General features: G+C 47.7%; 1 protein-coding gene across 3 annotated transcripts; it reads left to right on the top strand.

Annotated features, from left to right (window-relative positions):
- Positions 1-537: 537 nt before the first annotated feature.
- On the top strand, positions 538-16,353 carry SALL2 (spalt like transcription factor 2). Of its 3 annotated transcripts, XM_019430634.2 has the most exons (4): positions 538-644; positions 11,509-11,826; positions 11,947-14,336; positions 14,785-16,353. In XM_019430634.2, the coding sequence occupies exons 1-4, from the start codon at positions 572-574 to the stop codon at positions 15,190-15,192; spliced, it is 3,189 nt and encodes a 1,062-aa protein (XP_019286179.2). In that variant the 5' UTR covers positions 538-571; the 3' UTR covers positions 15,193-16,353. The 3 variants fall into 3 exon arrangements, with proteins under 3 accessions (XP_019286179.2, XP_019286177.2, XP_019286178.2); XM_019430632.2 differs by having other exon boundaries at positions 11,509-14,336; XM_019430633.2 differs by lacking the exon at positions 538-644 and adding an exon at positions 10,705-11,120 and having other exon boundaries at positions 11,509-14,336.
- Positions 16,354-24,116: the final 7,763 nt, after the last annotated feature.

Raw genomic sequence — 24,116 nt, 5'->3', positions numbered from 1 at the left:
CCTCATAATCAGGATATACCAGAAAGTTCTTATTTCAGCTTTACACCCCAGAAGCAGTTGCATCATCAAACAAGGTGGCATCGAATCATGAGAGAACCAAAAAGCACTGTGGAGACCTGGGATGAAGAGTTAGAAAAACAAGCAGGGACATTTTCTGAACAGACAGCACAGGGAGAGGCCTGAGCCCTGGCAGTGAGGAGAGGGTTAAATCCTTCCCTCTGCAGTACAAAAGAAAAGAGTGTGCGGAAAGATTAGGATTTTTGCTTTTACAATGGGAGCTGCAGAAGCGTAGGGAAGAAGCTGAAGAAAAAAAAGGGGGCGTCTCCCCTTTAAAGACTTGCAGAGATTGAGAGAGAAAGAGAGAGAGAGAGAGAGTCAGGGACAGAGAATCAGAGGGAGCGCGGGCCAGTCTGTCTGTCTGTCTCTGGGAAGGGAGACCATCTCTGCTTCCCAGTGATTAGCACTGGGGGAGAGGCATCAGTTGGCTTCAGACCCAAGGGGAGACCAGACCAGGTCACCCCGGTTAGGACTAAGTGAGCTTTGCCCCTCCCTACCCCACCTCCACCCGGGAATGTCTCGGCGAAAGCAGCGGAAACCCCAACAGTTAATCTCGGACTGCGAAGGTCCCAGCGCGTCTGAGAACGGTGGGTGCCTGGGGAGGGGTGCGGGAGCCCTGAGTCCCAGCCCGTGTGGGTCAGGCCAGGGCAAGGGAGGGCACCCGGGCCACGGGTGAAGCCAGGGGAGGACTTGGTCATTGGGGGTTTGAAGAAGTTGGATGCAGAGAGTAGCCAGGCATTGACCTGTGCTGGGGGAGAAGCCCCGCTGCTTGGCTTTTCTCAGATTGGATTCTGTTTGTGTTTTCCTTGTTTTTCTCCGGATGAAATGGAGTTTTCAAACTGGCTCTGTCTCCCCACCCAAGAGTTTTCTCCTCAGGTCCCCCTTTGCTCACTGGTCTTTGTGTCGTTGCTAAGTAACCTCCTCAGACCTGGAGGCCAGTCTCTTAGGGGTGGGATTTTCCCCCCTTTTCTTTCTGGAGAGTTGGGTTGCAAGAGAATGAATTGGATAAACGTGAAGGTTACCCTGAGGGAGAAGAGAAAAAAGTTTCTCATTGTTGGGCTGAGCTGAGAACAGATCAGAGCTCCCAGAGGGAGAGAGCTAATGTCGGTCAGATGCAGCCTGGCTTGGGGTGCGGATCCGTGTCACCTAGGGTAGAGGCTGGAGGAGAGGTCTGGATGAGGGACTCAGGTTTGTGCTTCAAGGGAGGCCACGCTGAAACAAAACAAAACAAAAGTATGAATTAACGTACTTGCATCTGTTTTTAAAGTAACAGATTTTCTGGGGCGCCTGGCTGGCTCAGTAGGTAGAGCATGCAACTCTTGATCTTGGGGTCGTCAGTTCCGGCCCCGCATTGAGTGTAAAGATTACTAATGGAATTAAATAAACTTAAAATAATAAAGTAATAGATTTTCTTTGTGGGGGGGGGAGAACTTTATGTATTCCTATAATAGTCCAGTCAGAGGCAGATAGTAGAGTAACTTGGGATATTGAGAAGTGACATTGCCCAAAGTCTCAGAAACAGTTAGAGCACTTTGTCAGGACCAAAACAGGTTTCCTGATGCTCAGGGCTAGTGGGCTCACTCTACTAAATTAGAATTTTTCAAATTTGCTTGAACGTGGATCCAGGGTAGAGTCTGGGAATCTATATCTTTGCAAGTGTCCAGGTAATTCTTAGGCTCAGGCAAGTTTTGGATATACTGTATCAGTATATGTGGTACTAAGAACAAGGGTTCTATCAAAAAAAAAAAACAAACAAACAAGGGTTCTCAAGCCACACTTTCAGGATTCAAATCCTGGTTAGCTGTGCAACTTGGGTTCGTTTACTTTGCCTCTCTGTGCCTGTTTCCTCATCTGTAAAATACTAGCTACCTCATTAGGCTATCATGAGGATTGGAATGAGTTAATAGGTGTAAAGCACTTGGAAAGATAAATAGCATAAATAAGTGCTCAATTTATGTGATATAGTAGTCCCTAGCATAACTAAGTACTTAATGCATGTAAGTATTGTTATCATATGTGAGGACAGTGGCACTTCCTGCGAGGGCTGAAACCTGACCAAACTTCAGGCATCTCTTGGTGAACTTCAGTCCTTCTCTATGAGATGTGTGCATGAAAAGCTCTAGGATAATGTATTTGTAGTGACTAAAACTGAGTCATGGGTTAAATTTACCTTTCCACCTGTTGTTGTAAAAAAATGACCTGAGATGAAATCAGTGCTCCCCTGTGCTATGGAACAACTTTAACAGACATACTGTATTTTGGGTAGAACACATTCTCCTCAAGTCACTGCTTTGCTGGGATCCCACTGTGCCCATATTTAGAGGTTCATGATGGTGGCATCCTTCCCTCCTGGGACACATTAGCCTTCCTTAATGCTGCTGCAGGCCGGATGTTTCCTCCTCCGGCTCTACAGGAGACTTCCCGTAGAGCCTCGGAGTTGCCTCTCAGTCCTGCTCCCCTGCTGGCTGGATTGTGGAACAATGCCGAACCCCTGCCCCCTCCAAGAGACAACTTCTCCTCTCCCCACACTTCCCAAGTCTGCTCACCCACTCCCCGTAGTACCACTGTTGACAAAGAGCTTGTGCAGGCGTCAAAAGAAATCTTTCACCACTGCCCTGAGTGGATTCTTAAGCCCCTTGTGCTATGGCTCCCACTTGGGGCTGTGAACACTCTGGGGCATGGGGTTGCTGCTACAGAGTCATCCCCGCAGAAACAGTGCAGGCTCACATCCGATGGCAGCAGCAAATTCCGGCTGAATTTTGCCTTTGAGCCAGAAACGTCAGAAACACAAAGGTAAGGAGTAAGAAAGCAGTAGTAACCTCTGAAGGTCTGCCTAAAGAAAGCAAAGGGCTTTCTGATCAGAATTCTCCGGGGCTACTTCCACGCCCTGGAGTGTCACCAAGTCACATCTGGAAGATGAGGTGGCTGTACCAGAGCAAACCTAAAATTCCTTCATGCTCGTGTAAGACGGATAACTTTCCCATTCCCTCCTTTTCCATCGATACGGTTTCTATTTGCTTGTGTGATCTTCAGGCAGCTGACTTTTCCTTCTACCCCAGAAACATTTTTTTGTTCTGCATGCCCCCAAATTAGGGTAGGGAGGACTCTCTGTCCTCTGGTGTACTGTGAAACTACTGGCTTCCTCATGAGCATCAGCAGACATTTATTTAGCAGGCTAGGGTGCAACCGAAGTTTTCAGGAGGCTTTGCGTTCTTTTGGGCAACGTTTACCATACGTGACAAGTAAATGCTCAGCCTTTGTCGCACATGTCCAAAGCCTCATCTCTGCAGTGACCTGAGACGTCACCAAGAAACGGTCTGAAAAACCTGTTTTCTAGCCCTGTTTTTGTTCAGCTTCCCAGACCAGAACACCAAAACCTAACAGAATAGTTACTGCACATAAGTGATGAGAAGGAAATAGTCTTTTTACTTAAAAACTCTGGAGAGAGGAAAAAAAAAATCTCTCTCCCCTACAGAGTCTAGAAATCTGGATTAGGAACATATGAGATGCTAATAGGGAAAACGTAAACTAGTACATCTGGGAAATGAAGGAAACGATCAGAAACCCAGATATTTAGTGAGAAGGAGAAACCAGGACAACAGACAAACAGATCTAGAGGGAGAAATGGAAGCTGGCAGACAGCAACAGCAGCAAAAGGAGAAGGAAGGCAAAAAGAGTTCTGAGGGCTCTGATCTCTTTATATATGGATGTAGAGAGCATAATCCCTCAGGGTATTGAGCCTAAGCCTTTCAGCCCTAGGTACCCCTGGGTCAAAGAGAAAATATTTCTGAGTAGATAGAAAGTAACTCAGGCCAGGTACAATATGGAGCACTGGATCAGGAAGCAGGAAACCTGGGTTGTTTTTTTTTTAATTAAAAAAAATTTTAAGTTTATTTATTTTTGACAGAGACAGAGTGCGAGCATCAGCTGGGGAGGGGCAGAGAGAGAGGGAGACACAGAATCCGAAGCAGGCTCCAGGCTCTGAGCTGTCAGCACGGAGCCTGACACGGGGCTCAAACTCATGAACTGTGAGATCATGACCTGGCCCGAAGTCAGACGCCCAACCGACTGAGCCACCCAGGCACCCCGGAAACCTGGGTTTTAATCCAGCTTTGACCTTGAAGCTACATGACCTTGGATGAATCCATTCTTCCCCCGGGGCTTCAGTTATTGGTCTTTAAATAATAGCACTTCTAGGGGTGCACCTGGGTGACTCAGTCAGTTGAGCGTCCGACTTTGGCTCAGATCATGATCTCACAGTTCATGGGTTTGAGCCTGTGTCAGGTTCAGTACTGACAGCTCAGAGCCTGGAACCTGCTTCAGATTCTGTGTCTCCCTCTTTCTCTGCCCCTCCCCTGCTTGTGCACTGTCTCTCTTGCTCTCAAAAATAAACGTTAAAAAAATTTAAATAATCGAACTTCTTGCCAATATTTCGGGAACATTTACTATTTGGCAGGTACTATGCTAGCCCTGCACATATTTCCCCTTGATTCCTCCCAACTCTATTATTATCTCCATTCAATTTGTTTTAAGTTCATTTATCTATTTATTTGAAAGACATCGCGTGCAGGGGAGGGGCAGAGAGAGAAGGAGAGAGAATCCCAAGCGGGCTCCATACTGCCAACACAGAGCCCAACACAGAGCCCAACCCAGGGCTCAAACCCATGAACCATAAGATCATGACCTGAGGTAAAACCAAGAGTTGGAGGCCCAACTGACAGAGCCACCCAGGTGCATCTCCATTCATTTTTTTTTTTTTAATGTGTGGTAAAATATACATAACAAAATTTACCATTTTAACCACTTTTAAGCATATGACTCAGTGATTAAGTATATTCACAATGTTGTGCAACCATTACCACCATCCATCTCCAAAACTGTTTCATCTTTTAAAATTGAAATCCTTGGGGCGCCTGGGTGGCTCAGTCGGTTGAGCGCTGACTTCGGCTCAGGTCACGATCTCGCGGTCCGTGAGTTCGAGCCCTGCATCGGGCCCCTGTGCTGACAGCTCAGAGCCCGGAGCCTGTTTCGGATTCTGTGTCTCCCTCTCTCTGACCCTCCCCCATTCATGCTCTGTCTCTCTCTGTCTCAAAAATAAATAAAAACGTTAAAAAAAATTTTTTTTAAATTGAAATCCTTGGGGCGCCTGGGTGGCTCAGTCGGTTGAGCGTCCAACTTCAGCTCAGGTCATGATCTCACAGTCTGTGAGTTCTAGCCCCGTATTGGGCTCTGTGCTGACGGCTCAGAGCCTGGAGCCTGCTTCCGATTCTGTGTCTCCTCCTCTCTCTGCCCCTTCCCTGCTCATGCTCTGTCTCTCTCTGTCTCAAAAATAAATAAAAACATTACGAAAAAAAATTAAAAAAAAAATAAAATAAGTAAAATTGAAATCCTATACCCATTAAACAATAATTCCCCATTCCCTTCTCTCTGCAGCCCCTAGCAATCACCATCCTATTTTCTGTCTCTATAAGTTTACTAATTCTAGGTACCTCATATAAAGGAATTACACAATATTTGTCCTTTTGTGTCTTGCTTGTCTCATCATGTTTTCAAGGCTCATCCTTGTTGTAGCATCTATAAGAATTTCAGTCCCTTTTGAAGTTATACCCCCATTTTATTTTATTATTTTTTAATGTTTATTTATTTTTAGAGAGTGAGTGAGTGAGTAGGGGAGGAGGTGCAGAGACAGCAGGCTCCTCACTGTCGGTGCAGAGCCAAACGTGGGGCTCGAACCCACAAACTGTGAGATCATGACCTGAGCCAAAATCAAGAGTCAGATGCTTAACCGACTGAGCCACCCAAGCACACTATCCCCATTTTATTTTTTATTTTTTATTTTATTTTATTTTTTTAAATTTAAAAAAAAATGTTTTATTTATTTTTGAGACAGAGAGACAGAGCATGAGCAGGGGAGAGGCAGAGAGAGAGGGAGACACAGAATCAGAACCAGGCTCCAGGCTCTGAGCTGTCAGCACAGGGCCCAACGTGGGGCTCAAACTCACGAACTGTGAGATCATGACCTGAGCTGAAGTCGGATACTCAACCGACTGAGCCACCCAGGCGCCCCATATTTTATTTATTTTTTAAGTAGGCTTCCTGCACAGCACAGAGCCCAACATGGGGCTTGAACTCACGATTATCTTGAGATCAAGACCTGAGCTGAGATCCAGAGTCTGACACTTAACAGACTGAGCCACCCAGGTGCCCCTATGTCCCTCATTTTAAAATTTTTTTTTTCAACGTTTTTTATTTATTTTTGGGACAGAGAGAGACAGACCATGAACGGGGGAGGGGCAGAGAGAGAGGGAGACACAGAATCGGAAACAGGCTCCAGGCTCCGAGCCATCAGCCCAGAGCCTGACGCGGGGCTCGAACTCACGGACTGCGAGATCGTGACCTGGCTGAAGTCGGACGCCTAACCGACTGCGCCATCCAGGCGCCCCCCTATGTCCCTCATTTTAAAGAGAAATCCAAACCTTAGAGAAATAGAGAAACTTTCCCAAGATCACAAAGATCTTGAAAGTGCTGGGACGATAACTCAGTCCTTTTGATTCAGAGTTGGCACTGGTTGTTTTTTTTTTTAAGTTCATTTAATTTATTTTGAGAGAGAGATTGAGAGAGTCCCAAGCAGGGTCCGTGCTGTCAGCACAGAGCCCAATGCAGGGCTCACAAACTGTGAGATTGAGACCTGGCGCTGGGATCCAGAGTCGGACGCTTAACCACCTAAACCACCTAGGCACCCCAAAGCTGGCACTCTCAATCACTGTGCTCAGGGGTGGGGGTGGGGGGGGAAGGTCAGATCTCTGAAGTCCTTACCAGCAGCAAAAGAGTATGAATTCTTTGCTAAATGCTGAGTCCTTTGATGTGAGAAAAACGTCTCTTAAAAAACCTTTTCGGTGTTTGATCTAAGATATTTCTGTTTAGGAAACAAACATATTTTTCTCACTTAACATCCCATGTACAAATTATCATGCCTGTTTGCCTACGACATTGCACAGGTCACAGATGCATTACTAGGCGTAGGTGGCCTGGCAGAAGAGTGTGTGTGTGTATTTAGGAGAGAGAAGTGACAAAGAGGAGATAGGACATTCTCCCTTAGAAGTAGTCTATAGCAACAGTGCAGCAGTTACAGAATCCATTCATGTTAGCATTGGCCCAATGCTAACAGTAAGTTTAGGCAGGTGCTTACATAGTATACTTTGTTTCTTCAGTGGCTGGACGATGCTTGAACTGTGTGTAGAACAAAGCCTTTATCTTAAAATTAGAAATATAGCTCAAGGGGCGCCTGGGTGGCTCAGTCGGTTAAGCGTCTGACTTCAGCTCAGGTCACAATCTCACGGTTTGTGAGTTCGAGCCCCGAGTCAGGCTCTGGGCTGATGGCTCAGAGCCTGGAGCCTGCTTCGGATTCTGTGTCTCCCTCTCTCTCTACCCCTCCCCCATTCATGCTCTGTCTCTCTCTGTCTCAAAAATAAATAAAGATTAAAAAAATTAAAAAAAAAAAAGAAATATAGCTCAAGATGCACATACCCTGGGAAAGGCAACGCAGTCACTTAAATTCACAGTCAGGTGTAAATCGTTATCAAAATCTGTTCATGGAAGCTGGATACGAGGGAGCTGACCTCTCTCTGCCGGCAGAGCAGAGAGGGAGCCAGACAGGAAGATTTGGCCCTGGGCAGCTGGTTTTGCCTCTGTCCTAATTTGGGCCAGGTAAGATTTGTGAGCCGCAGGGTAGAAGGTTCCCTGGGAAGAGCAGTCCTCTGAAAGGTACCGTGGCTCTCATCCTTCCTGTACACTGGCATCGCCTGAGGAATTTTATAAACACACTGATACCTGGATGCCACCCTCAGGGATTCTGAATTAATTGATCTGGGGTGTGGCCTGGATATTGGATGTTTCAAAGCTCTCCCAGTCTTTTTAATGGGCAGCAAAGTTTGAGAACCGCTTTTTCAACTCTACCGTCCTGCTGTGTACTCCGCACCTAATTTTCTTTGTTCTCCCTAGCCATTCTCTCCCAAGCCTAGAGCCGCAGTTTAGAGAGCTACCTGGTTTCTCTTTTCATTGTTATTCTGGCTCTTTATAAATTTAAACAAGCGTGTCCAGGTCTTAGTCCCTACATCCATCCCAGACTTTGCCTGTGACCCAGGATAGCTTACCTACCCTTATCTGCTATCTAGGGACACCATAACCAGCTTAGTTTATTCCTGTGTTTATGACTTCATTCGTGTCTGCCTAAGAATCCTGCCCCCCTTTTCAGGATAGGCAGTGAGTGCAAAGTGCTGAGAAATAGAGGGTTCCTCTTACAGGTGGCTGTTGATCCGTCACCTTTCAGCAGGGACTAAATTTACCTTAAAGAAGAGTGCAGGTCAAATTACCCATCAGAAAGCAAGTTTCATTAAAGAGCAAGAAAGGGGACAGTGTTTCCCAGGAGAAGATGAAAAGAAAAGGATTTCTTTTCTTGTCGGAAGACTTGACAAAACAGCAACTTGATATCAAATGTTCAATGCTAATTAACAAATGCTGGGTAGAAAGCTTCCACCTGATTCCCTCTCCCTTACTGAGGCCAGACAGCAAATGGCAGGTAGGAGCTACACAGGGCCCTTTCTCTGGTGTTAGAGAAGCCACACAATGTTGGTGTGCTTGAGAAAGCACTGGACAGGAGTCAAAATTCTGAATGCTTGCTTCACTGAATTACTGTGTGAACTTGGGAAAGTCACTTATCCTCTCCAAGCTTCAATTTCCTGCTCTGTAAAAATAAACAGCACTGCATGAACCTGTGACTTTCCATAACTGAAATAGATCCCCCCCTCCCTCGTTGTAAGGGTCAGTCCTGAAAGCACAGAGCCCATCTTTTTCAGAGCTGTCGTTCGTAATATTTAGATACTCATGATTATGTAAAGTTTCAAAACATAATTCGGTAAAATGTTTTCGATTTAAAAAGAGAGCAAAATTCGTGTTGAACAGTGAAGTGGATGGTGCCAACATTAGGTCCAAAAAAGACTCCTCCAGAAAAGATTCCTTGCCATTGGCATATGCCAATATTAACCAATGTCTTACCTCAGAAATTAATAAGATGATGGGGCATCTGGGTGGCTCACTCAGTTAAGCGTCCGACTTCGGCCCAGGTCATGATCTCATGGTTCTTGAGTTCAAGCCCCACGTCAGGCTCAGAGCCTGGAGCCTGCTTTGGATTCTGTGTCTCCCTCTCTCTCTGCCCCTCACCCCACTCACACACACTCTCTCTCTCTCAAAAACAAATATTTTTAAAAATTAAGAAAAAGAAATTAATAAGATGAGTAAGTAACATGAAAAACTGATCTAATTTTAGCAAATGTGCATTTTAGGTTATTTTCATTGTTTTGCCACTGACAATGTAAATTCTCTAACCCATAATATTTGGGACTCCCCCCCCCCCAAATTTAAAGTCCCATGTGTTCATATTAACATGATTTGTCAAGAGTTTTCCAAGTTTTTGTCACCACAATATTTCTCTGAGAAAGACAGCACAGATACAATCTTACCACTTTACAAAATGAAAATGGTGGCATGATTAACCACTGTGCCTCAATTTACCAGCCAGGCAACGATAGAGCTGGGATTAGAACATCGTGGGTTTACTGATGCCGAGGCAAACCACAAAACTAAGGACTTGGGGGGGTCACTTCCTGTAAGTAAGATTAAACTCTTTCCCGAGGTGGAAACCCTATTAAGACGCATTTCAAGGTAGAAAGAGAACGCAGAGTATCTGGTCTAAGAGACATCATACCCCTACTTATCCCGTCTGACTACCAGGTGGCCTCTGTGGCGGTGAGCTAGTGTTATGTCCTTTCTAGGCATTCAAACCAGCTTGGGGCTGAAAGGGCTTTCCGCCCAGAGAGGCTGCCTCGTAGCTCCCACTGCATTTTCTCCATTGTTTCAGGAATTCCCCTCCCCCCAGGTTAGAGCTAGGTGGGCCTCTGTAGGCCCCTGCAGGCCAGCGTCTCCCTGGACCCAACTGTCCTTAACAGTGGCAGTGTGCCCTGTACTGCACGAGGAGGGCAATGGAGGAAGAAGACGGGCAGGGAAGAGCTATTAAAGAGGAGGTGCTACGGGAATAAGCACGAAGTCTATAAATCAGGTGTGAGCCCGGTGATCTGTGGAGTAACTTGCATTGGGCTAGTCTGGAGGGGGGGGGGAGGGAGTGAAGGGGCTCAATGTTCCGCAGAGAGGAGGGTCCTGAAATGACTTCCTTGGAAATTATGCCTTGCAGCCTCCCACCCTGAGAAACTTCTTTTGTGGAGGGGGATGGGGGTAGGGTGGGAATAAAGATGAGGAAGACTGGACAAAACTTGGGGTATTTAGGGGTGCGGGTTTTGATAAGGCGTGGATGTCCTGGGCTCCCCCTCCCACTCTGGCCCTCAGAACCTCTGAGATCAGACCACCCTCTCTGGAGTCCACGTTTTCCAGGCTCAGCGGATCCTTTATCCAAAGAAAAATAAGAGAAGCCTATCGCTTTGCTCTATTGAGCAGAGCTGTGTTTCCCACTGTGCCCCCTTGAGCCCGAGGGGGGTGGGGGCAGGTCTAGGCAAAGCCATCTGGAGAAGGGGGGGGAGCTGGCAGAGGGCGAGGGAAGGTGGACCCCACCACGCCCCACAAGCACCTGTCACTGAGCCTCCGGAAACCTGCTAGGCTCTGGGCTCCCGCCCCACACACCCACCTCCCACTCCCCGCTCCTGCCTGGCTCCCCAGCAGCTCCTCCCCCATCTCCCCTCTCCTAGCTTTCTCGCTCCAGCTCCTCCCCTCCTCCGCGCCTCCTCGCTCCCCTCCCCCTCCTCCGCGGCTCCCTGCCCCCGCCGCCGCCGCCGCCGCCGCCGCCGCGGATCTCCATCTCCGCAGTCTGGGCCGCTGGGTGCAGAGGCTGCCGCACCCCGGCGGCCACCGCCGCCTCCCCCCATCCCGATACCCATTGTCTCCCATTCTACCCTGCCCTCCACCCCCCCCCCCCCCCGTCCCTACAACCATGGCGCACGAAACCGGGAGGAGCTCTCGTCTCGGGGGGCCCTGCGGGGAGCCGGCGGAGCTTGGAGGTGCGGTAGGGCCCTGCCTGGGCAGGGGTGGGGGCGGAGGGCACGCGCGCGGGGTGAGGGACTTCTCGGCGGACGGGATAAAATGCACGATTCTCTGCGTAGGGCCTCCTGCTCACACCCATTCCTTGCGCCCGCGGGTGGCCCGGGGTTGGGGGGTGGGGGACCGGCAGGCGGAGGCAGGAGCTTGAGCGTGCCTGCTCCCCTGCCCCCATGCTGGGGTGTTTCGTGTCCGGACGGGTCACCACTGAGCTCTAGCCTTCGGCTTGGCCTGATGGTGAGCTCATCTCCCCACCCCCCACCAAGCGGTTACTGGGCTCGTTGTTAATTAGAGCCTTCGCCTGCCCATCCCAGCCGCACCACCCACGCTCTCTCCTTGTCTTCTCCCTAGGTGATGCTAGCGAGGAGGACCACCCCCAAGTCTGTGCCAAGTGCTGCGCACAATTCACTGACCCAACTGAATTCCTCGCCCACCAGAATGCGTGTTCTACTGACCCCCCTGTAATGGTGATAATTGGGGGCCAGGAGAACCCCAACAACTCTTCGACCTCTTCTGAACCCCGGGCTGAGGGCCAAACTAGCCCCCGGGTCATGGAGGCAGAGCACAACAACCCTCCGGATTCTGGGTCCTCTGTGCCCACAGATCCCACCTGGGGCCCTGAGCGGAGAGTAGAGGAGCCTGCCGGGCACTTCCTGGTCGCTGCCACAGGTACGGCAGCGGGGGGAGGCGGGGGCCTGATCTTGGCTAGTCCCAAGCTGGGAGCGACCCCATTACCTCCAGAGTCCACCCCCGCACCCCCCCCTCCTCCTCCTCCACCTCCACCCCCAGGTGCAGGCAGCGGCCACTTGAACATCCCTCTGATCTTGGAAGAGCTGCGGGTGCTGCAGCAGCGGCAGATCCATCAGATGCAGATGACTGAGCAAATCTGCCGCCAGGTGCTGCTGCTTGGCTCCTTAGGCCAGACAGTGGGCACCCCTGCCAGTCCCTCCGAGTTACCTGGGGCAGGGACTGCCTCCTCCACCAAGCCCCTGCTTCCCCTCTTCAGCCCCATCAAGCCTGTCCAGACCACCAAGACCCTGGCACCTTCCTCCTCCTCTTCCTCCTCCTCCTCCTCCTCGGGGGCAGAAACGCCCAAGCAGGCTTTCTTCCATCTTTACCATCCACTGGGGTCACAGCACCCTTTTTCTGCCGGAGGGGTTGGGCGCAGCCACAAACCCGCCCCCGCCCCCTCCCCAGCCCTGCCAGGCAGCACAGATCAGCTGATTGCCTCGCCTCACCTGGCGTTCCCAGGCACCACGGGACTCTTGGCAGCACAGTGTCTTGGGGCAGCTCGAGGCCTCGAGGCTGCTGCCTCCCCAGGGCTCCTGAAGCCAAAGAATGGAAGTGGTGAGCTGGGCTACGGGGAAGTGATGGGTCCCTTGGAGAAGCCTGGCGGACGGCACAAGTGCCGCTTCTGTGCCAAAGTATTTGGCAGTGACAGTGCCCTGCAGATCCACCTGCGCTCCCACACGGGTGAGAGGCCCTATAAGTGTAACGTCTGTGGCAACCGCTTCACCACCCGCGGCAACCTCAAAGTGCATTTTCACCGGCATCGCGAGAAGTACCCGCACGTGCAGATGAACCCTCACCCGGTGCCCGAGCACCTAGACTATGTCATCACCAGCAGCGGCCTGCCCTATGGTATGTCCGTGCCGCCGGAGAAGGCCGAGGAAGAGGTGGCGGTGCCAGGCGGGGGCGTGGAACGCAAGCCCCTGGTGGCCTCCACTACAGCACTTAGTGCCACCGAGAGCCTGACGCTGCTCTCCACCGGTGCGGGCACAGCCACGGCTCCCGCGCTCCCTGCTTTCAATAAGTTTGTGCTCATGAAGGCAGTAGAGCCAAAGAGTAAAGCCGATGAAAATACCCCTCCGGGGAGCGAGGGCTCAGCCATCGCCGGCGTGGCAGAAAGTGGCACGGCGACCCGAATGCAGCTGAGTAAGCTGGTGACTTCGCTACCCAGCTGGGCGCTGCTCACCAACCACTTTAAGTCCACAGGTAGCTTCCCCTTCCCCTATGTGCTAGAGCCCTTGGGGGCCTCCCCCTCTGAGACCTCAAAGCTGCAGCAACTGGTAGAAAAGATTGATCGGCAGGGAGCCGTGGCAGTGGCGTCTACTGCCTCGGGCGCCCCCACCACCTCGGCGCCCGCGACCTCAACCGCTGCGTCATCTGGGCCTAACCAGTGTGTCATCTGCCTCCGGGTGCTGAGCTGTCCTCGGGCCCTGCGCCTGCATTACGGCCAACACGGAGGTGAGCGGCCCTTCAAATGCAAAGTGTGTGGCAGAGCTTTCTCCACGCGGGGCAATCTGCGTGCACATTTCGTGGGCCACAAGGCCAGTCCGGCAGCCCGGGCCCAGAACTCCTGCCCCATCTGCCAGAAGAAGTTCACTAACGCCGTGACTCTGCAGCAGCATGTTCGGATGCACCTGGGGGGCCAGATCCCCAACGGTGGCACCACACTCTCGGAAGGCGGGGGAGCTGCCCAGGAGAATGGCTCCGAGCAGTCCACAGTCTCCGGGGTGGGGACCTTCCCCCAGCAGCCGTCCCAGCAGCCATCCCCAGAAGAGGAGCTGTCTGAAGAGGAGGAAGAGGACGAGGAAGAGGAAGAAGACGTGACTGATGAAGATTCCCTGGCAGGGAGGGGCTCAGAGAGCGGAGGTGAGAAGGCGATATCAGTGCGAGGTGATTCGGAAGAGGCGTCTGGGGCAGAGGAGGAAGTGGGGACAGCGGCGGCGGCGGCCACGTCTGGGAAGGAGATGGATAGCAGTGAGAAGGTGATTCAGCAGCCTTCCCTGCCGCCCCCGCCACCACCACCCGACAGCCTGGATCAAACACGGCCCATGGAGCAGGGAGGCAGCGATGCCACAGGAGGCATGGAAGAGGGGGGCAAACCAGAGAGGAGCTCGAGCCCACCGTCAGCACACACCCGGGAAGGGGAAGGCGGTGGCGGCACCTCGGCGGAGGAGCTGAGTACGCAGGAGGCGATGAGAAAGGAGCCGGGAGAGAGCAGCAGCAGAAAGGCCTGTGAGGTGTGTGGGCAGACCTTTCCCGCCCAGGCAGCCCTGGAGGAGCATCAGAAGACCCACCCCAAGGAGGGGCCGCTCTTCACTTGTGTGTTCTGCAGGCAGAGCTTTCTCGAGCGGGCTGTCCTCAAGAAGCATATGCTGCTGGCTCACCACCAGGTACAACCCTTTGCTCCCCACGGCCCTCAGAATATTGCTGCTCTTTCCTTGGTCCCAGGCTGCTCACCGTCCATCACATCCCCGGGGCTCTCCCCCTTTCCCCGAAAAGATGACCCCACCATCCCATGAGCCTGTTTTCCTGCTCATGACCCAGGAAGCAGAAACCGAGAGCTCTGTAGAAGCACCTCCACAGGATTTACGAGCCCTTATTTGTCTTTTTTCTCTGAGTCCTTCCCCCGTGGCTTCTCTCTAGTCCCTGAGCTTGGAAATGGCTGTGCTTGCCAGGGGGATGGCCCCCTGATGATTTTTTTCTTCCCTCTTCACTCACTGTACCTGAGGAAAATAGTTTCTCTGCAGCTTTCACATTCCCAAGGGGATCCCCCTCCAGCTTCCCTGGGGTGACCCCTCTCCCCCCTCTCCTTTCTTCCTCTCCCTTTCCCTTTGGCAGGTGCACCTGAGCACCCACATTTGGAACTGCAGCCCAGCCCGAAGGGGCCGGCAGCTGTCCCTGGAGGGCCCAGTGCCACTCCTCTCTGGTGACCAGGTCAACCTGCAGGACTTCCTGTCCCAGGATGTTCCTGCCCAACTGGTGAGGGTAGGTCCCCTGTCTTTCTGGAACCAGTACACAGCTTTCCTGTCAAGGGACCTGCCCACCAAGCCCCGGAGTTCCGGCTCCACCTCCACTACCAGTTTAGGTCTGGCACCACCAGTGCTGTTTGGCCCAGGAACTATGGCTGGGAACGTGCCTCCAGCAATGGGATCCAGAGAGGCCAAGGAGAAGAGAGCCCCCCTCTTCCTATTTCGGTCTCCTGCATCCAAGGCAGTGCCTGAGAAGCCCATCAGAGAAGAAAAGTAGCAAACTGTACATTTCTTCTTTTCCCTGCTCTGGAAGGTGCCAGCAATGAAGATACAACAATATCTGTATCTGGCGGCTCAGCCCTAAGGGGTAGGGAGAAACGAAGAGCATATAGGACATTCTTCCCAGTAAACTCCCATTCAGGCAAAGGTGTTGGCTGGTCAGTTTGCCAAGACACCTCCAGCTTCTCCTTTTCCTTCATCATGGCCTGTCAAAGTTAGGAAACGAGCAGATGTCTTAGCAGCAGGTCTCTCGTGGGATCTTTTGGGAAATGTGAAGTTCATGTCTTTAACAAGCATTATTGGTGAGGGTCATTGAAGGAGGAATGACGGAGAGTTGAAGAGCGTTGCTAAAGCATAGGGCTTGCTGGGAACACGTGAGGTTAAGAAAGGGGCATGATGTGAGGGAGGGGACCTCGAATTCTTGATTGGATGGGTCTCACGAATGTTCTTTTGGACTGTTAGTGACTTAGTGTGCAGCAATGCACCTCAGGTCATAGGGGATTTCCTAGCACTAGTGTGCTTCTAGTTTTAGATAACTCCCTACTTTGTACCCTGGCCCCTTGTATTTTCCTTGTCTTCCTTTCTCAAGGCCTGTTTCCTCCCCATTTTGCCTGTCTATGGACCAGGGCTTATGTCTTTGCCACCGTCTGGTTCTTAGAGTCCCAGACCTTGGGAGATGAGCTCTAGGTGGTTTTCTCCCTGCCTCTCTGTCTTGTAATGAGATGTAGTATTTACTCTTAACATAGGATCATTTGGAACAGGAGTCCTGAGGGGGAGAGAGTGAGGGTTCTGCTATTGATTGACTTGAATGATGGTTTCTCCTCCAAAGGTATAGGCTCCAGAGCTTCCTAACATAGTAAAATGTGAAGAGCAGACAAGGGAGATATTAGTGTCTTTCCCTTTTCATTAAAAGTGTTTTAACCAAATATTTGTGTGTTTTTCCTTATTTCATAACTAAATAGCCAGCTGGGGTGTGATACGGGCATTCCCTAACATTGAGATTCCCTTCCCACCTACATCTCCTGCCAAAGCTGAACATATGGTGTTGAAATATTTAATTTATTCAGTCTTGTCCTAAAACAACCTCCAGTGAATGTAATTTCCCTGTGGAAATGGAGTTTATGTTCTCAAAAAGTAAAGGATTTGTCCGTTGTGTGCAGTCATTGTCTAGATTCTTTTCTTTGCCTAGAACTTTCCACCACCAGGCTTTGTGGGGTTTTTGTTTTGTTTTGTTTTGTTTTGTTTTGTTTTGTTTTGTTTTGTTTGGAGGTTGGAAGCTGTTTCTTTATTGGTCCTTCCTGAGCCCCAGGGTAGCCTAGCTGACATCATTTAATCTGCAGAACCAAGATGAATTAATCTTTATGATCCTTGAGATCTGATGTTATAAACAGAAATAAAAAATGATTCAACACTAATAATTTTTACCGACGGGATAATTTAAAGCAGGATTCTCAGCAAAGGAAGTACATGGGGGGTGGGAGTGTGAAATGAAACATATATACATTCTTTACCTTATCTCTCCACAATGTGGTAGGGTTTAGATTTGACCCTAAGACCTTGGGTTTTGAAAGAGAACAGTCTCCAGACTTTTTTTGTGTTTGTAAGATTATAATATCACTGTATCTTAGTGCTAAGGGGATGGGGCTGGTAAAATGATTTGTCCAAAGTCACTCAGCCAATTAATGGCAGTGTTAGTGCTACTACCAGTGATCAGGGATGGTGCCTGTTTCTTGCTACATCATTTTAGACTCCCGATGTGAGGCTGGCTGGAAGACAGAAAGGAGGAGGTGAGTAAAACTTTTCTTGGCTCGATTCAAGGTAAAGAACCAACATTTGATTCCTCTTGCCCCCACCAGGGAAGTAATGGTCCTCTTTAAAAGGTCCTGGAATCTTGTGAAGTCAACTGGGGAAGAAACAGCTTCTGCCTCTTTAATTCCTAGCAAAGCTTTGTTAAGTCTTTGTCTCCTTTCAGCCTATGGAAGGAGGTAGGTCACCAATCGTATTCCATGTACCTCCCCTACCCCCATCAGACATAAGATAATGCCATTTAACTAATTAAACTAGACTTGCCCTCTCTTCACATGCCAGTTCCCATTATGGTAGCACCTGTCAGTAAGGCTTCTACTCATGGATACTTCCTCAGGCAGGTCAGCCCTGCACCTGACTGCCCACACCCCTCCTTCATCGCTCTCCTTTATTTTCCCTTCTGTCTCCTTTTTATTCTTCTTTTTACTCTCCTCTCCTGCTTTTTCTTCATTGACCTCTCTTACCTGCCAGCTTTTCTTTTTCCTTTTCTTTTTTCACCTTTAATTCATTCTGTCTCTTCTTAGAGCCTTTAGTTTCTTCATTCTTGTAGCCGCCTCCAACCCCCACCCTCAGAGGCCTCACCATTTCTCACTCTCAGTTGCTTTTCATTTGATCATCTTTTTGGAAGGTGAATTAACTCTAACCTGCTGGATTGAGAATGTAAATAAATGCAGCTTGAGAAAACACTTTATATGAAATAAACAATAGTAAGTCCAGTTCCAACTGGATGGATGAAAAGCATCACTATGAGAAGACCTAAGATGCAGCTTTGCTCCTCCATTCAGTTAATTTCTGAGGATTTATTTTGTTTCAGAGATCAAGTGTCCTAAAGTAAATAAGATACTTCTGCCCCTGTGGGAGCTCAGTCTAGGATAAAGAAAAATATGAACATATTTTTATACGGTGGTGGTAAATAGATGCAAACAATGGCCTACAGGTTCCCAGACGGGGAAATAACTCATGATGCAAAGATGGAGAAGGGGGAGGGGGTGTATAATTCTTTTGAATTCAGCTTTCATAATAGCCACTCTCAAATATATAAACAACCCATACAACAACCTAAGGACAAATGCAGTTACGTTTAAGAACCTATATAAAATACCCCAAGTCCCCTTTGGCTGATCCAGAGATGTGCTGCTTCAGAGGGTCCCCTCCAGGAAAGAACTGGCTAGCTACCTAGCTGCAGGAAGCCTGACTCATTGACACTCTTCAACCTCCCACCAAAGACTGAGCAAGATGGTGAATGATACAGGAGCTTAGCCATTTCCATGGAACATGGGACTCCAATGAACATTTTCAGTCTGATACTCCCCATTGGGCTGGCAGAGACTGTCAGGTCTGCTCCATAGTCTGACAGTTCTTCCTCCCCAATCCTGCTCTCCTCCCAACCCTCCCCGGCTTTTCCTTTTACAGGTATTACTCATTAAAGCTTTTGGAATCCTAATTCTGCCTCCGCATCTGCTTCTCAGAGATTCAACCTGTATTATCCATGAAAAAGGCCTAGATGCTATTGGCACATTTTCATCTTCCACAAACTGCTACTCCTGAGACTCTGGTTACCATCCCTGGAACTTAGTAAACCATGGAACATCTGTCTCCTGACCCTTAAGACAGACTTCACTAATATTACTCTCAAGTTGGCCCAACTCTGACTTTCCTTTTACTTGTTTTTTTATAACTGTTTAATATCTTATTTTTTAAAAATTTTTAATGCTTATTTTTGAGAGAGAGAGAGAGAGAGAGAGAGCAGGGGAGGGGCAGAGAGAGAGAGGGAGACACAGAATACTAAGTGGGCTCCAGGCTCTGAGGTGTCAGCACAGAGCCTGATGCAGGGCTCAAACCTACCAACCATGAGATCATGACCTGAGCCGAAGTCGGATGCTCAACCAACTGAGCCACCCAAGAGAGCCTCAAAACTTAGTGTCTTAAACAATAATTATATATTTGCCTGTAATTCCATGGATTGTCTGGGAAGACCTCAGATAGGTTGACTTGTCTATGTTCCATGTAGTGAGCGCTGAGCTCACTCAAGCAGCTTTGATTTGGGCTGGAGGGTCCAAGATGGCTTTATTCATTTCTGGCCCTTCAGCTGAGTGACATGAGTGTTGGAACCTCTTTCCTTATTGTATTTTCATCCTCCAGGGTCCCTTTCCCTTTAGTCTTCTGATCTCTAGGATCTCTCTCTCTCTCTCTCTCTCTCAATAAATGGACTTTCATGATATGCCCAGGTCTCCAAGAGGGTAAAAGCAGAAACTGTGAGCTTCAAGGCCTTTTTAGGCTTAGACTCCTAAACTCAAAGCATATCACTTCTGCCACATTCTGTGGCCAAAACTAGTCAGAAGTCTTTCTCGGATTCAAGAGGAGGGGCAATAGGCTTTACCTCTTAAAAGGGAGAGTGGCCAAGTCACTCTGCATAAGGGCAAGAGATGCGAGGCATTATGACTACCTCTGGAAGCAGGCTACCACAGTGAATATGAAGAAAAGTTAAGAAAGGTAGTGCATGCGGCACTCACCTGCTCACAACGAGGCTTATACTCTGTCTTGACAAGAAGAGTTCTGGGTGAGGTTCCTTCCACTGTGCACTGCTCAGGATGGTAGGCAGACTGGCTACGAGTGGGCAGAAAACTGGTCATGAGGAGTCTAGAAAGAATCCCTCTATAAGCATGTCATGCTGAGTGGCCCTCATATGTTCCTAAAATTTGCCTGATTTACTACTATAATAGTTTATCCAAAATGAATGTGAAAGCAAAGACTTCTGGAAGCCTCCCCTGATTTGGTTGACTTTCAGGAATACCTGTGCTACTTCTTTGGCTTCCTCTGTAAGAAGAGACAATCCAGGCCTTAGATATTGCGAATTCTACCAGGGATGGAATCTCTTCCACTAGAAAATCCTCCTTTTCTTAGACAAAAATGCTCATACTGTTTAGGGGTGAACCTGTGGAATCCCATCTTTGAGATGAATCAACTCCTTTTATCTTCTACAAGGCCATGTCCAGTACTCTCCCCCCACCAAGACTATTTAACTTCACAGCTATATAATTTCTGTATATTTTATTTCTGTGTGGTAAGGACCTTGAAAGAAAGTGATCTCATACCAAGTGAGGAATTCAGATTTGTGAACATGAAATCTTTTTTTTTTTAGTTTAATTTTTTTTTAATTTACATCCAAACTAGTTAGCATATTGCAACAATGATTTCAGGAGTAGATTCCTTAATGCCCCTTACCCATTTAGCCTATCCCCCCTCCCACGTCACCTCCAGTAACCCTCTGTTTGTTCTCCATATTTATGAGTCTCTTATGTTTTGTCCCCCTCCCTGTTTTTATTTTTTTAATTTTTTTATGTTTATTTATTTTTGAGATAGAGAGAGACAGAGCATGAATGGGGGAGGGTCAAAGAGAGAGGGAGACACAAAATCCACAGCAGTCTCCAGGCTCTGAGCTGTCAGCACAGAGCCTCCCTGTTTTTACATTATTATTGCTTCCCTTCCCTTATGTTCATCCATTTTGTCTTTTAAAGTCCTCACATGAGTGAAGTCATATGATATTTGTCTTTCTCTGACTGACAAATTTCACTTAGCATAATACCCTCCAGTTCCATTCACGTAGTTGCAAATGGCAAGATTTCATTCTTTTTGATTGCCTAGTAATACTCCATTATGTATGTATACCACATCTTTATCCATTCATCCATCAATGGACATTTGGGCTCTTTCCATACTTTGGCTATTGTTGATAGTGCTGCTATAAACATGGGGGTGCACGTGTCCCTTTGAAACAACACACCTGTATCCCGTGGATAAATGCCTAGTAGTGCAATTGCTGGGTCATAGGGTAGTTCTATTTTAGCTTTTTGAGGAATCTCCATACTGTTTTCCAGAGTGGCTGCACCAGCTTGCAATCCCAGTGAGCAATTAACTCTTAACCAATTCTGTAATGTAGCGATAATGGTATTATCTTACTTTAGTAATGATACATGCATCTAAACATAGGGCCACACAGGATACATCCCAAATGCAAGTACAGAAGCATCCCTTGTCAAATTTTTAAAAATATTTTTAATGTTTATTTATTTATTATTATTTTTAAAAATATTTATTTATTTTTGAAAGAGAGACAGATCATGAATGAGGGAGGAGCAGACAAAGAGAGAGGGAGACACAGAATCCGAAGCAGGCTCCAGGCTCTGAGCTGTCAGCACAGAGCCGGACGTGAGACTCGAACCCACCAGCCATGAGATTATGACCTGAGCTGAAAGTCGGACGCTTAACCCACTAAGCCACCCAGGCACCCCTAATGTTTATTTATTTATTTATTTATTTATGAGAGAGAGAGAGAGAGAGAGAGAGAGATCGTGGGGAGGGGCAGAAAGAGAGGGTCACAAAGGATCCAAAGTGAGCTCTGTGCTGACAGCAGACAGCCTGATGTGGGGCTGGAGCTCATGAACTGTGAGATCATGACCTGAACCAACGTCAGACACTCAACCCTCTGAGCTACTTAGGCGCGCCCCCCCCCCCATCAACATTCTGGAGGGCAGTTGTTAGACCCAGGTCACTAAAGGAAGCAAAAACCCTTAGGTAGAGCAGTCAGTCCCCTTGAATAGTCTTTCATGATCTCACATTAGACAACTTTCTAAGAGTATTTCACCTAAGGAAGATTGCATTTTTGCTTTTAATTAACTGTAATCATGTGAATTAAATGTCCAGGCATGCTCATGTGAGCCCATATTCATTTCTGCGTCCTCTACTTCAAGGTTCACATACAAAGTTACTCAGCTCAAAAGATGGTGTACATTGCCTACCAAGTAAGTTAAATTGAGAAAATGAGATGGAAATGAATATTTTGATCATTACTAAATCACCACAGTACCTAGCACATAGTACTCAGTCAATAAATATTTGTTGAGTAAATGGATGAAAATGCCACATACCAATACACATACATCTTTCTTCTCAATAGCCCGCCTTCATATCCACCCCTTCCTTTCCATTACTATCCATAACCACCTTCTGAGTTAATTAAAGTCCCTACCATCAAACACTAGTTAAAACAGGCTACTAACTGTGGTGCCTGGCTGGCTCCATTGATTGAGCATGTGACATTTTATCTAGGGTTTGTGAGTTCAAGCCCCATGTTGGGCATAGAGCCTACTTTATTTTTATTTTTATTTTTTTAACATTTTATTTATTTTTGAGACAGAGAGAGACAGAGCATGAACGGGGGAGGGGCAGAGAGAGAGGGAGACACAGAATTGGAAGCAGGCTCCAGGCTCTGAGCCATCAGCCCAGAGCCCGATGTGGGGCTCGAACTCACGGACCGCGAGATCGTGACCTGAGCCGAAGTCAGATGCTTAACCGACTGAGCCACCCAGGTGCCCCGAGCCTACTTTAAAAAAAAAAAAAAAAAAAAAAAAAAAAAAAAAGACTACTATTTTCCCTGTCTCTAAACTTTTCCTCCTTCCCATCTCAATCCAACTAGAACACTAGATGAATCTTTAAAGAGCTGCCTATTCACAAACCGTAAAATGTTCCCTGCTGTATTCTGAATAAATTGTATCTTCTTTACTAAGGTAACGTGTACATTTAACCATCTGGCCTCAAATTTGGAAACATAAATATCCTCCCAAGTTCTCTAGCGTAATTATGTTCTAACAAATTAATCTGGAATATCAAGACATACATCATGCTTTCCTAACTCTAGACCTTTGCTTTTTATCATGCTCTCAGGCTGGAATTCTCTCCTATAGCTTCACCTGTTGAAGCACTAGCTAGCAGTTATTCAAGCCTGAGCCTTTTTTATTTTTAAATTTTTTTTTTAAATTTTAAGTTGGCTCCACACCCAACATGGGACTTCAACTCGTGACTCCAAGATCAAGAGTCACATGCTTTACTGACTGAGCCAGCCAGGTGCCCCTCAAGCCTAAGCCCTGACACCACCTTCTTTCCAATGCCTCTCCCAGGTCACCTGGGCTTGGTGTCCTCCTCTTCTCTGCAATCACATTTATTTTTAGAGTTTATGCTCATACTGCCTTATGCTGTAAAGATGGTTCAATATTAATAAGCTGGATCTTAGCTCCTTCACCAGACTAGGAACTCTTTGAAAACAGGAGCCATGCCTTTTCAAGCTATTCTTTCTGACACAGTGTTTGGCATCATGTATAGTTGATCCTTGAACAATGCAGGTGTTAGGGGAGACAACCTCTTCCCTGCCCTGTGCAATTGGTTGAAAATTTGTGTATAACTTTTGACTCCTCCAAAACTGAACTACTAATAGCATGCTGTTGACCAGAAGCCTTACTGATGAGAAATAGTTGGTTAACACGTATTTTGTATGTTACATGTATTATATACCATATTCTTACAATAAAGTAAGCTAGAGAAAAGAAAATGTTATTAAAATCATGAGGAAGAGAAAACACAATTACAGTACTGTAGTATATATATATTTATATATTTATATATATATATATATATATATATATATATATATATATATAAATATATATATATATAAAATTCCACATATAAGTGGGCCCATGCAGTTCATGGGTCAACTGTAGACACTTGACAAATCAGTGGTTCCCAAATGCTTCCATTCACAAGACCCCCATTAAAAACAAACAAACAACAGGGTGCCTGGGTGGCTCAGTAGGTTAAGGGTCAGACTTAGGCTTAGGTCATGATCTCACTTGCTCCTGAGTTAGATCCCCACTTTGAGCTTTGTACTGACAGTGTGGAGCCTGCTTCGGATCCTCCGTCCCTCTCTCTCTCTGCCCCTCCCCTGCTCCTGCTCTTTCTCTCTCTCAAAAATAAACAAACAAACAACAAGGGCACCTGGATGGCTCAGTAGGTGGAGGGTGAGACTCTTGATCTCGGGGCTGTAAGTTCAAGCTCCATTTTTGGTGTAGAGATTGCTTAAAAGTAAAATCTTAAAAAAAAAAAAATTGTATTTAAGTTTATTACACTTACAGTAAAGTGCACATACCAAAATGTTTGGCTCATTCAATTTTCATAGACATACTCATGCAACTAGCCCCCAAAAGCCCCTCTAGTGCCCTCTTTTTGAGAACTGTATTTTAACGTATTGCACACAATATTGTAGACTAGGTATAACAATAG

Source organism: Panthera pardus, unplaced genomic scaffold (assembly GCF_024362965.1).
Source record: "Panthera pardus isolate Hobbes unplaced genomic scaffold, ASM2436296v1 HiC_scaffold_24, whole genome shotgun sequence".
Taxonomy (NCBI): Eukaryota; Metazoa; Chordata; class Mammalia; order Carnivora; family Felidae; genus Panthera; species Panthera pardus.
This window is presented reverse-complemented; position numbering and strand designations above follow the sequence as displayed.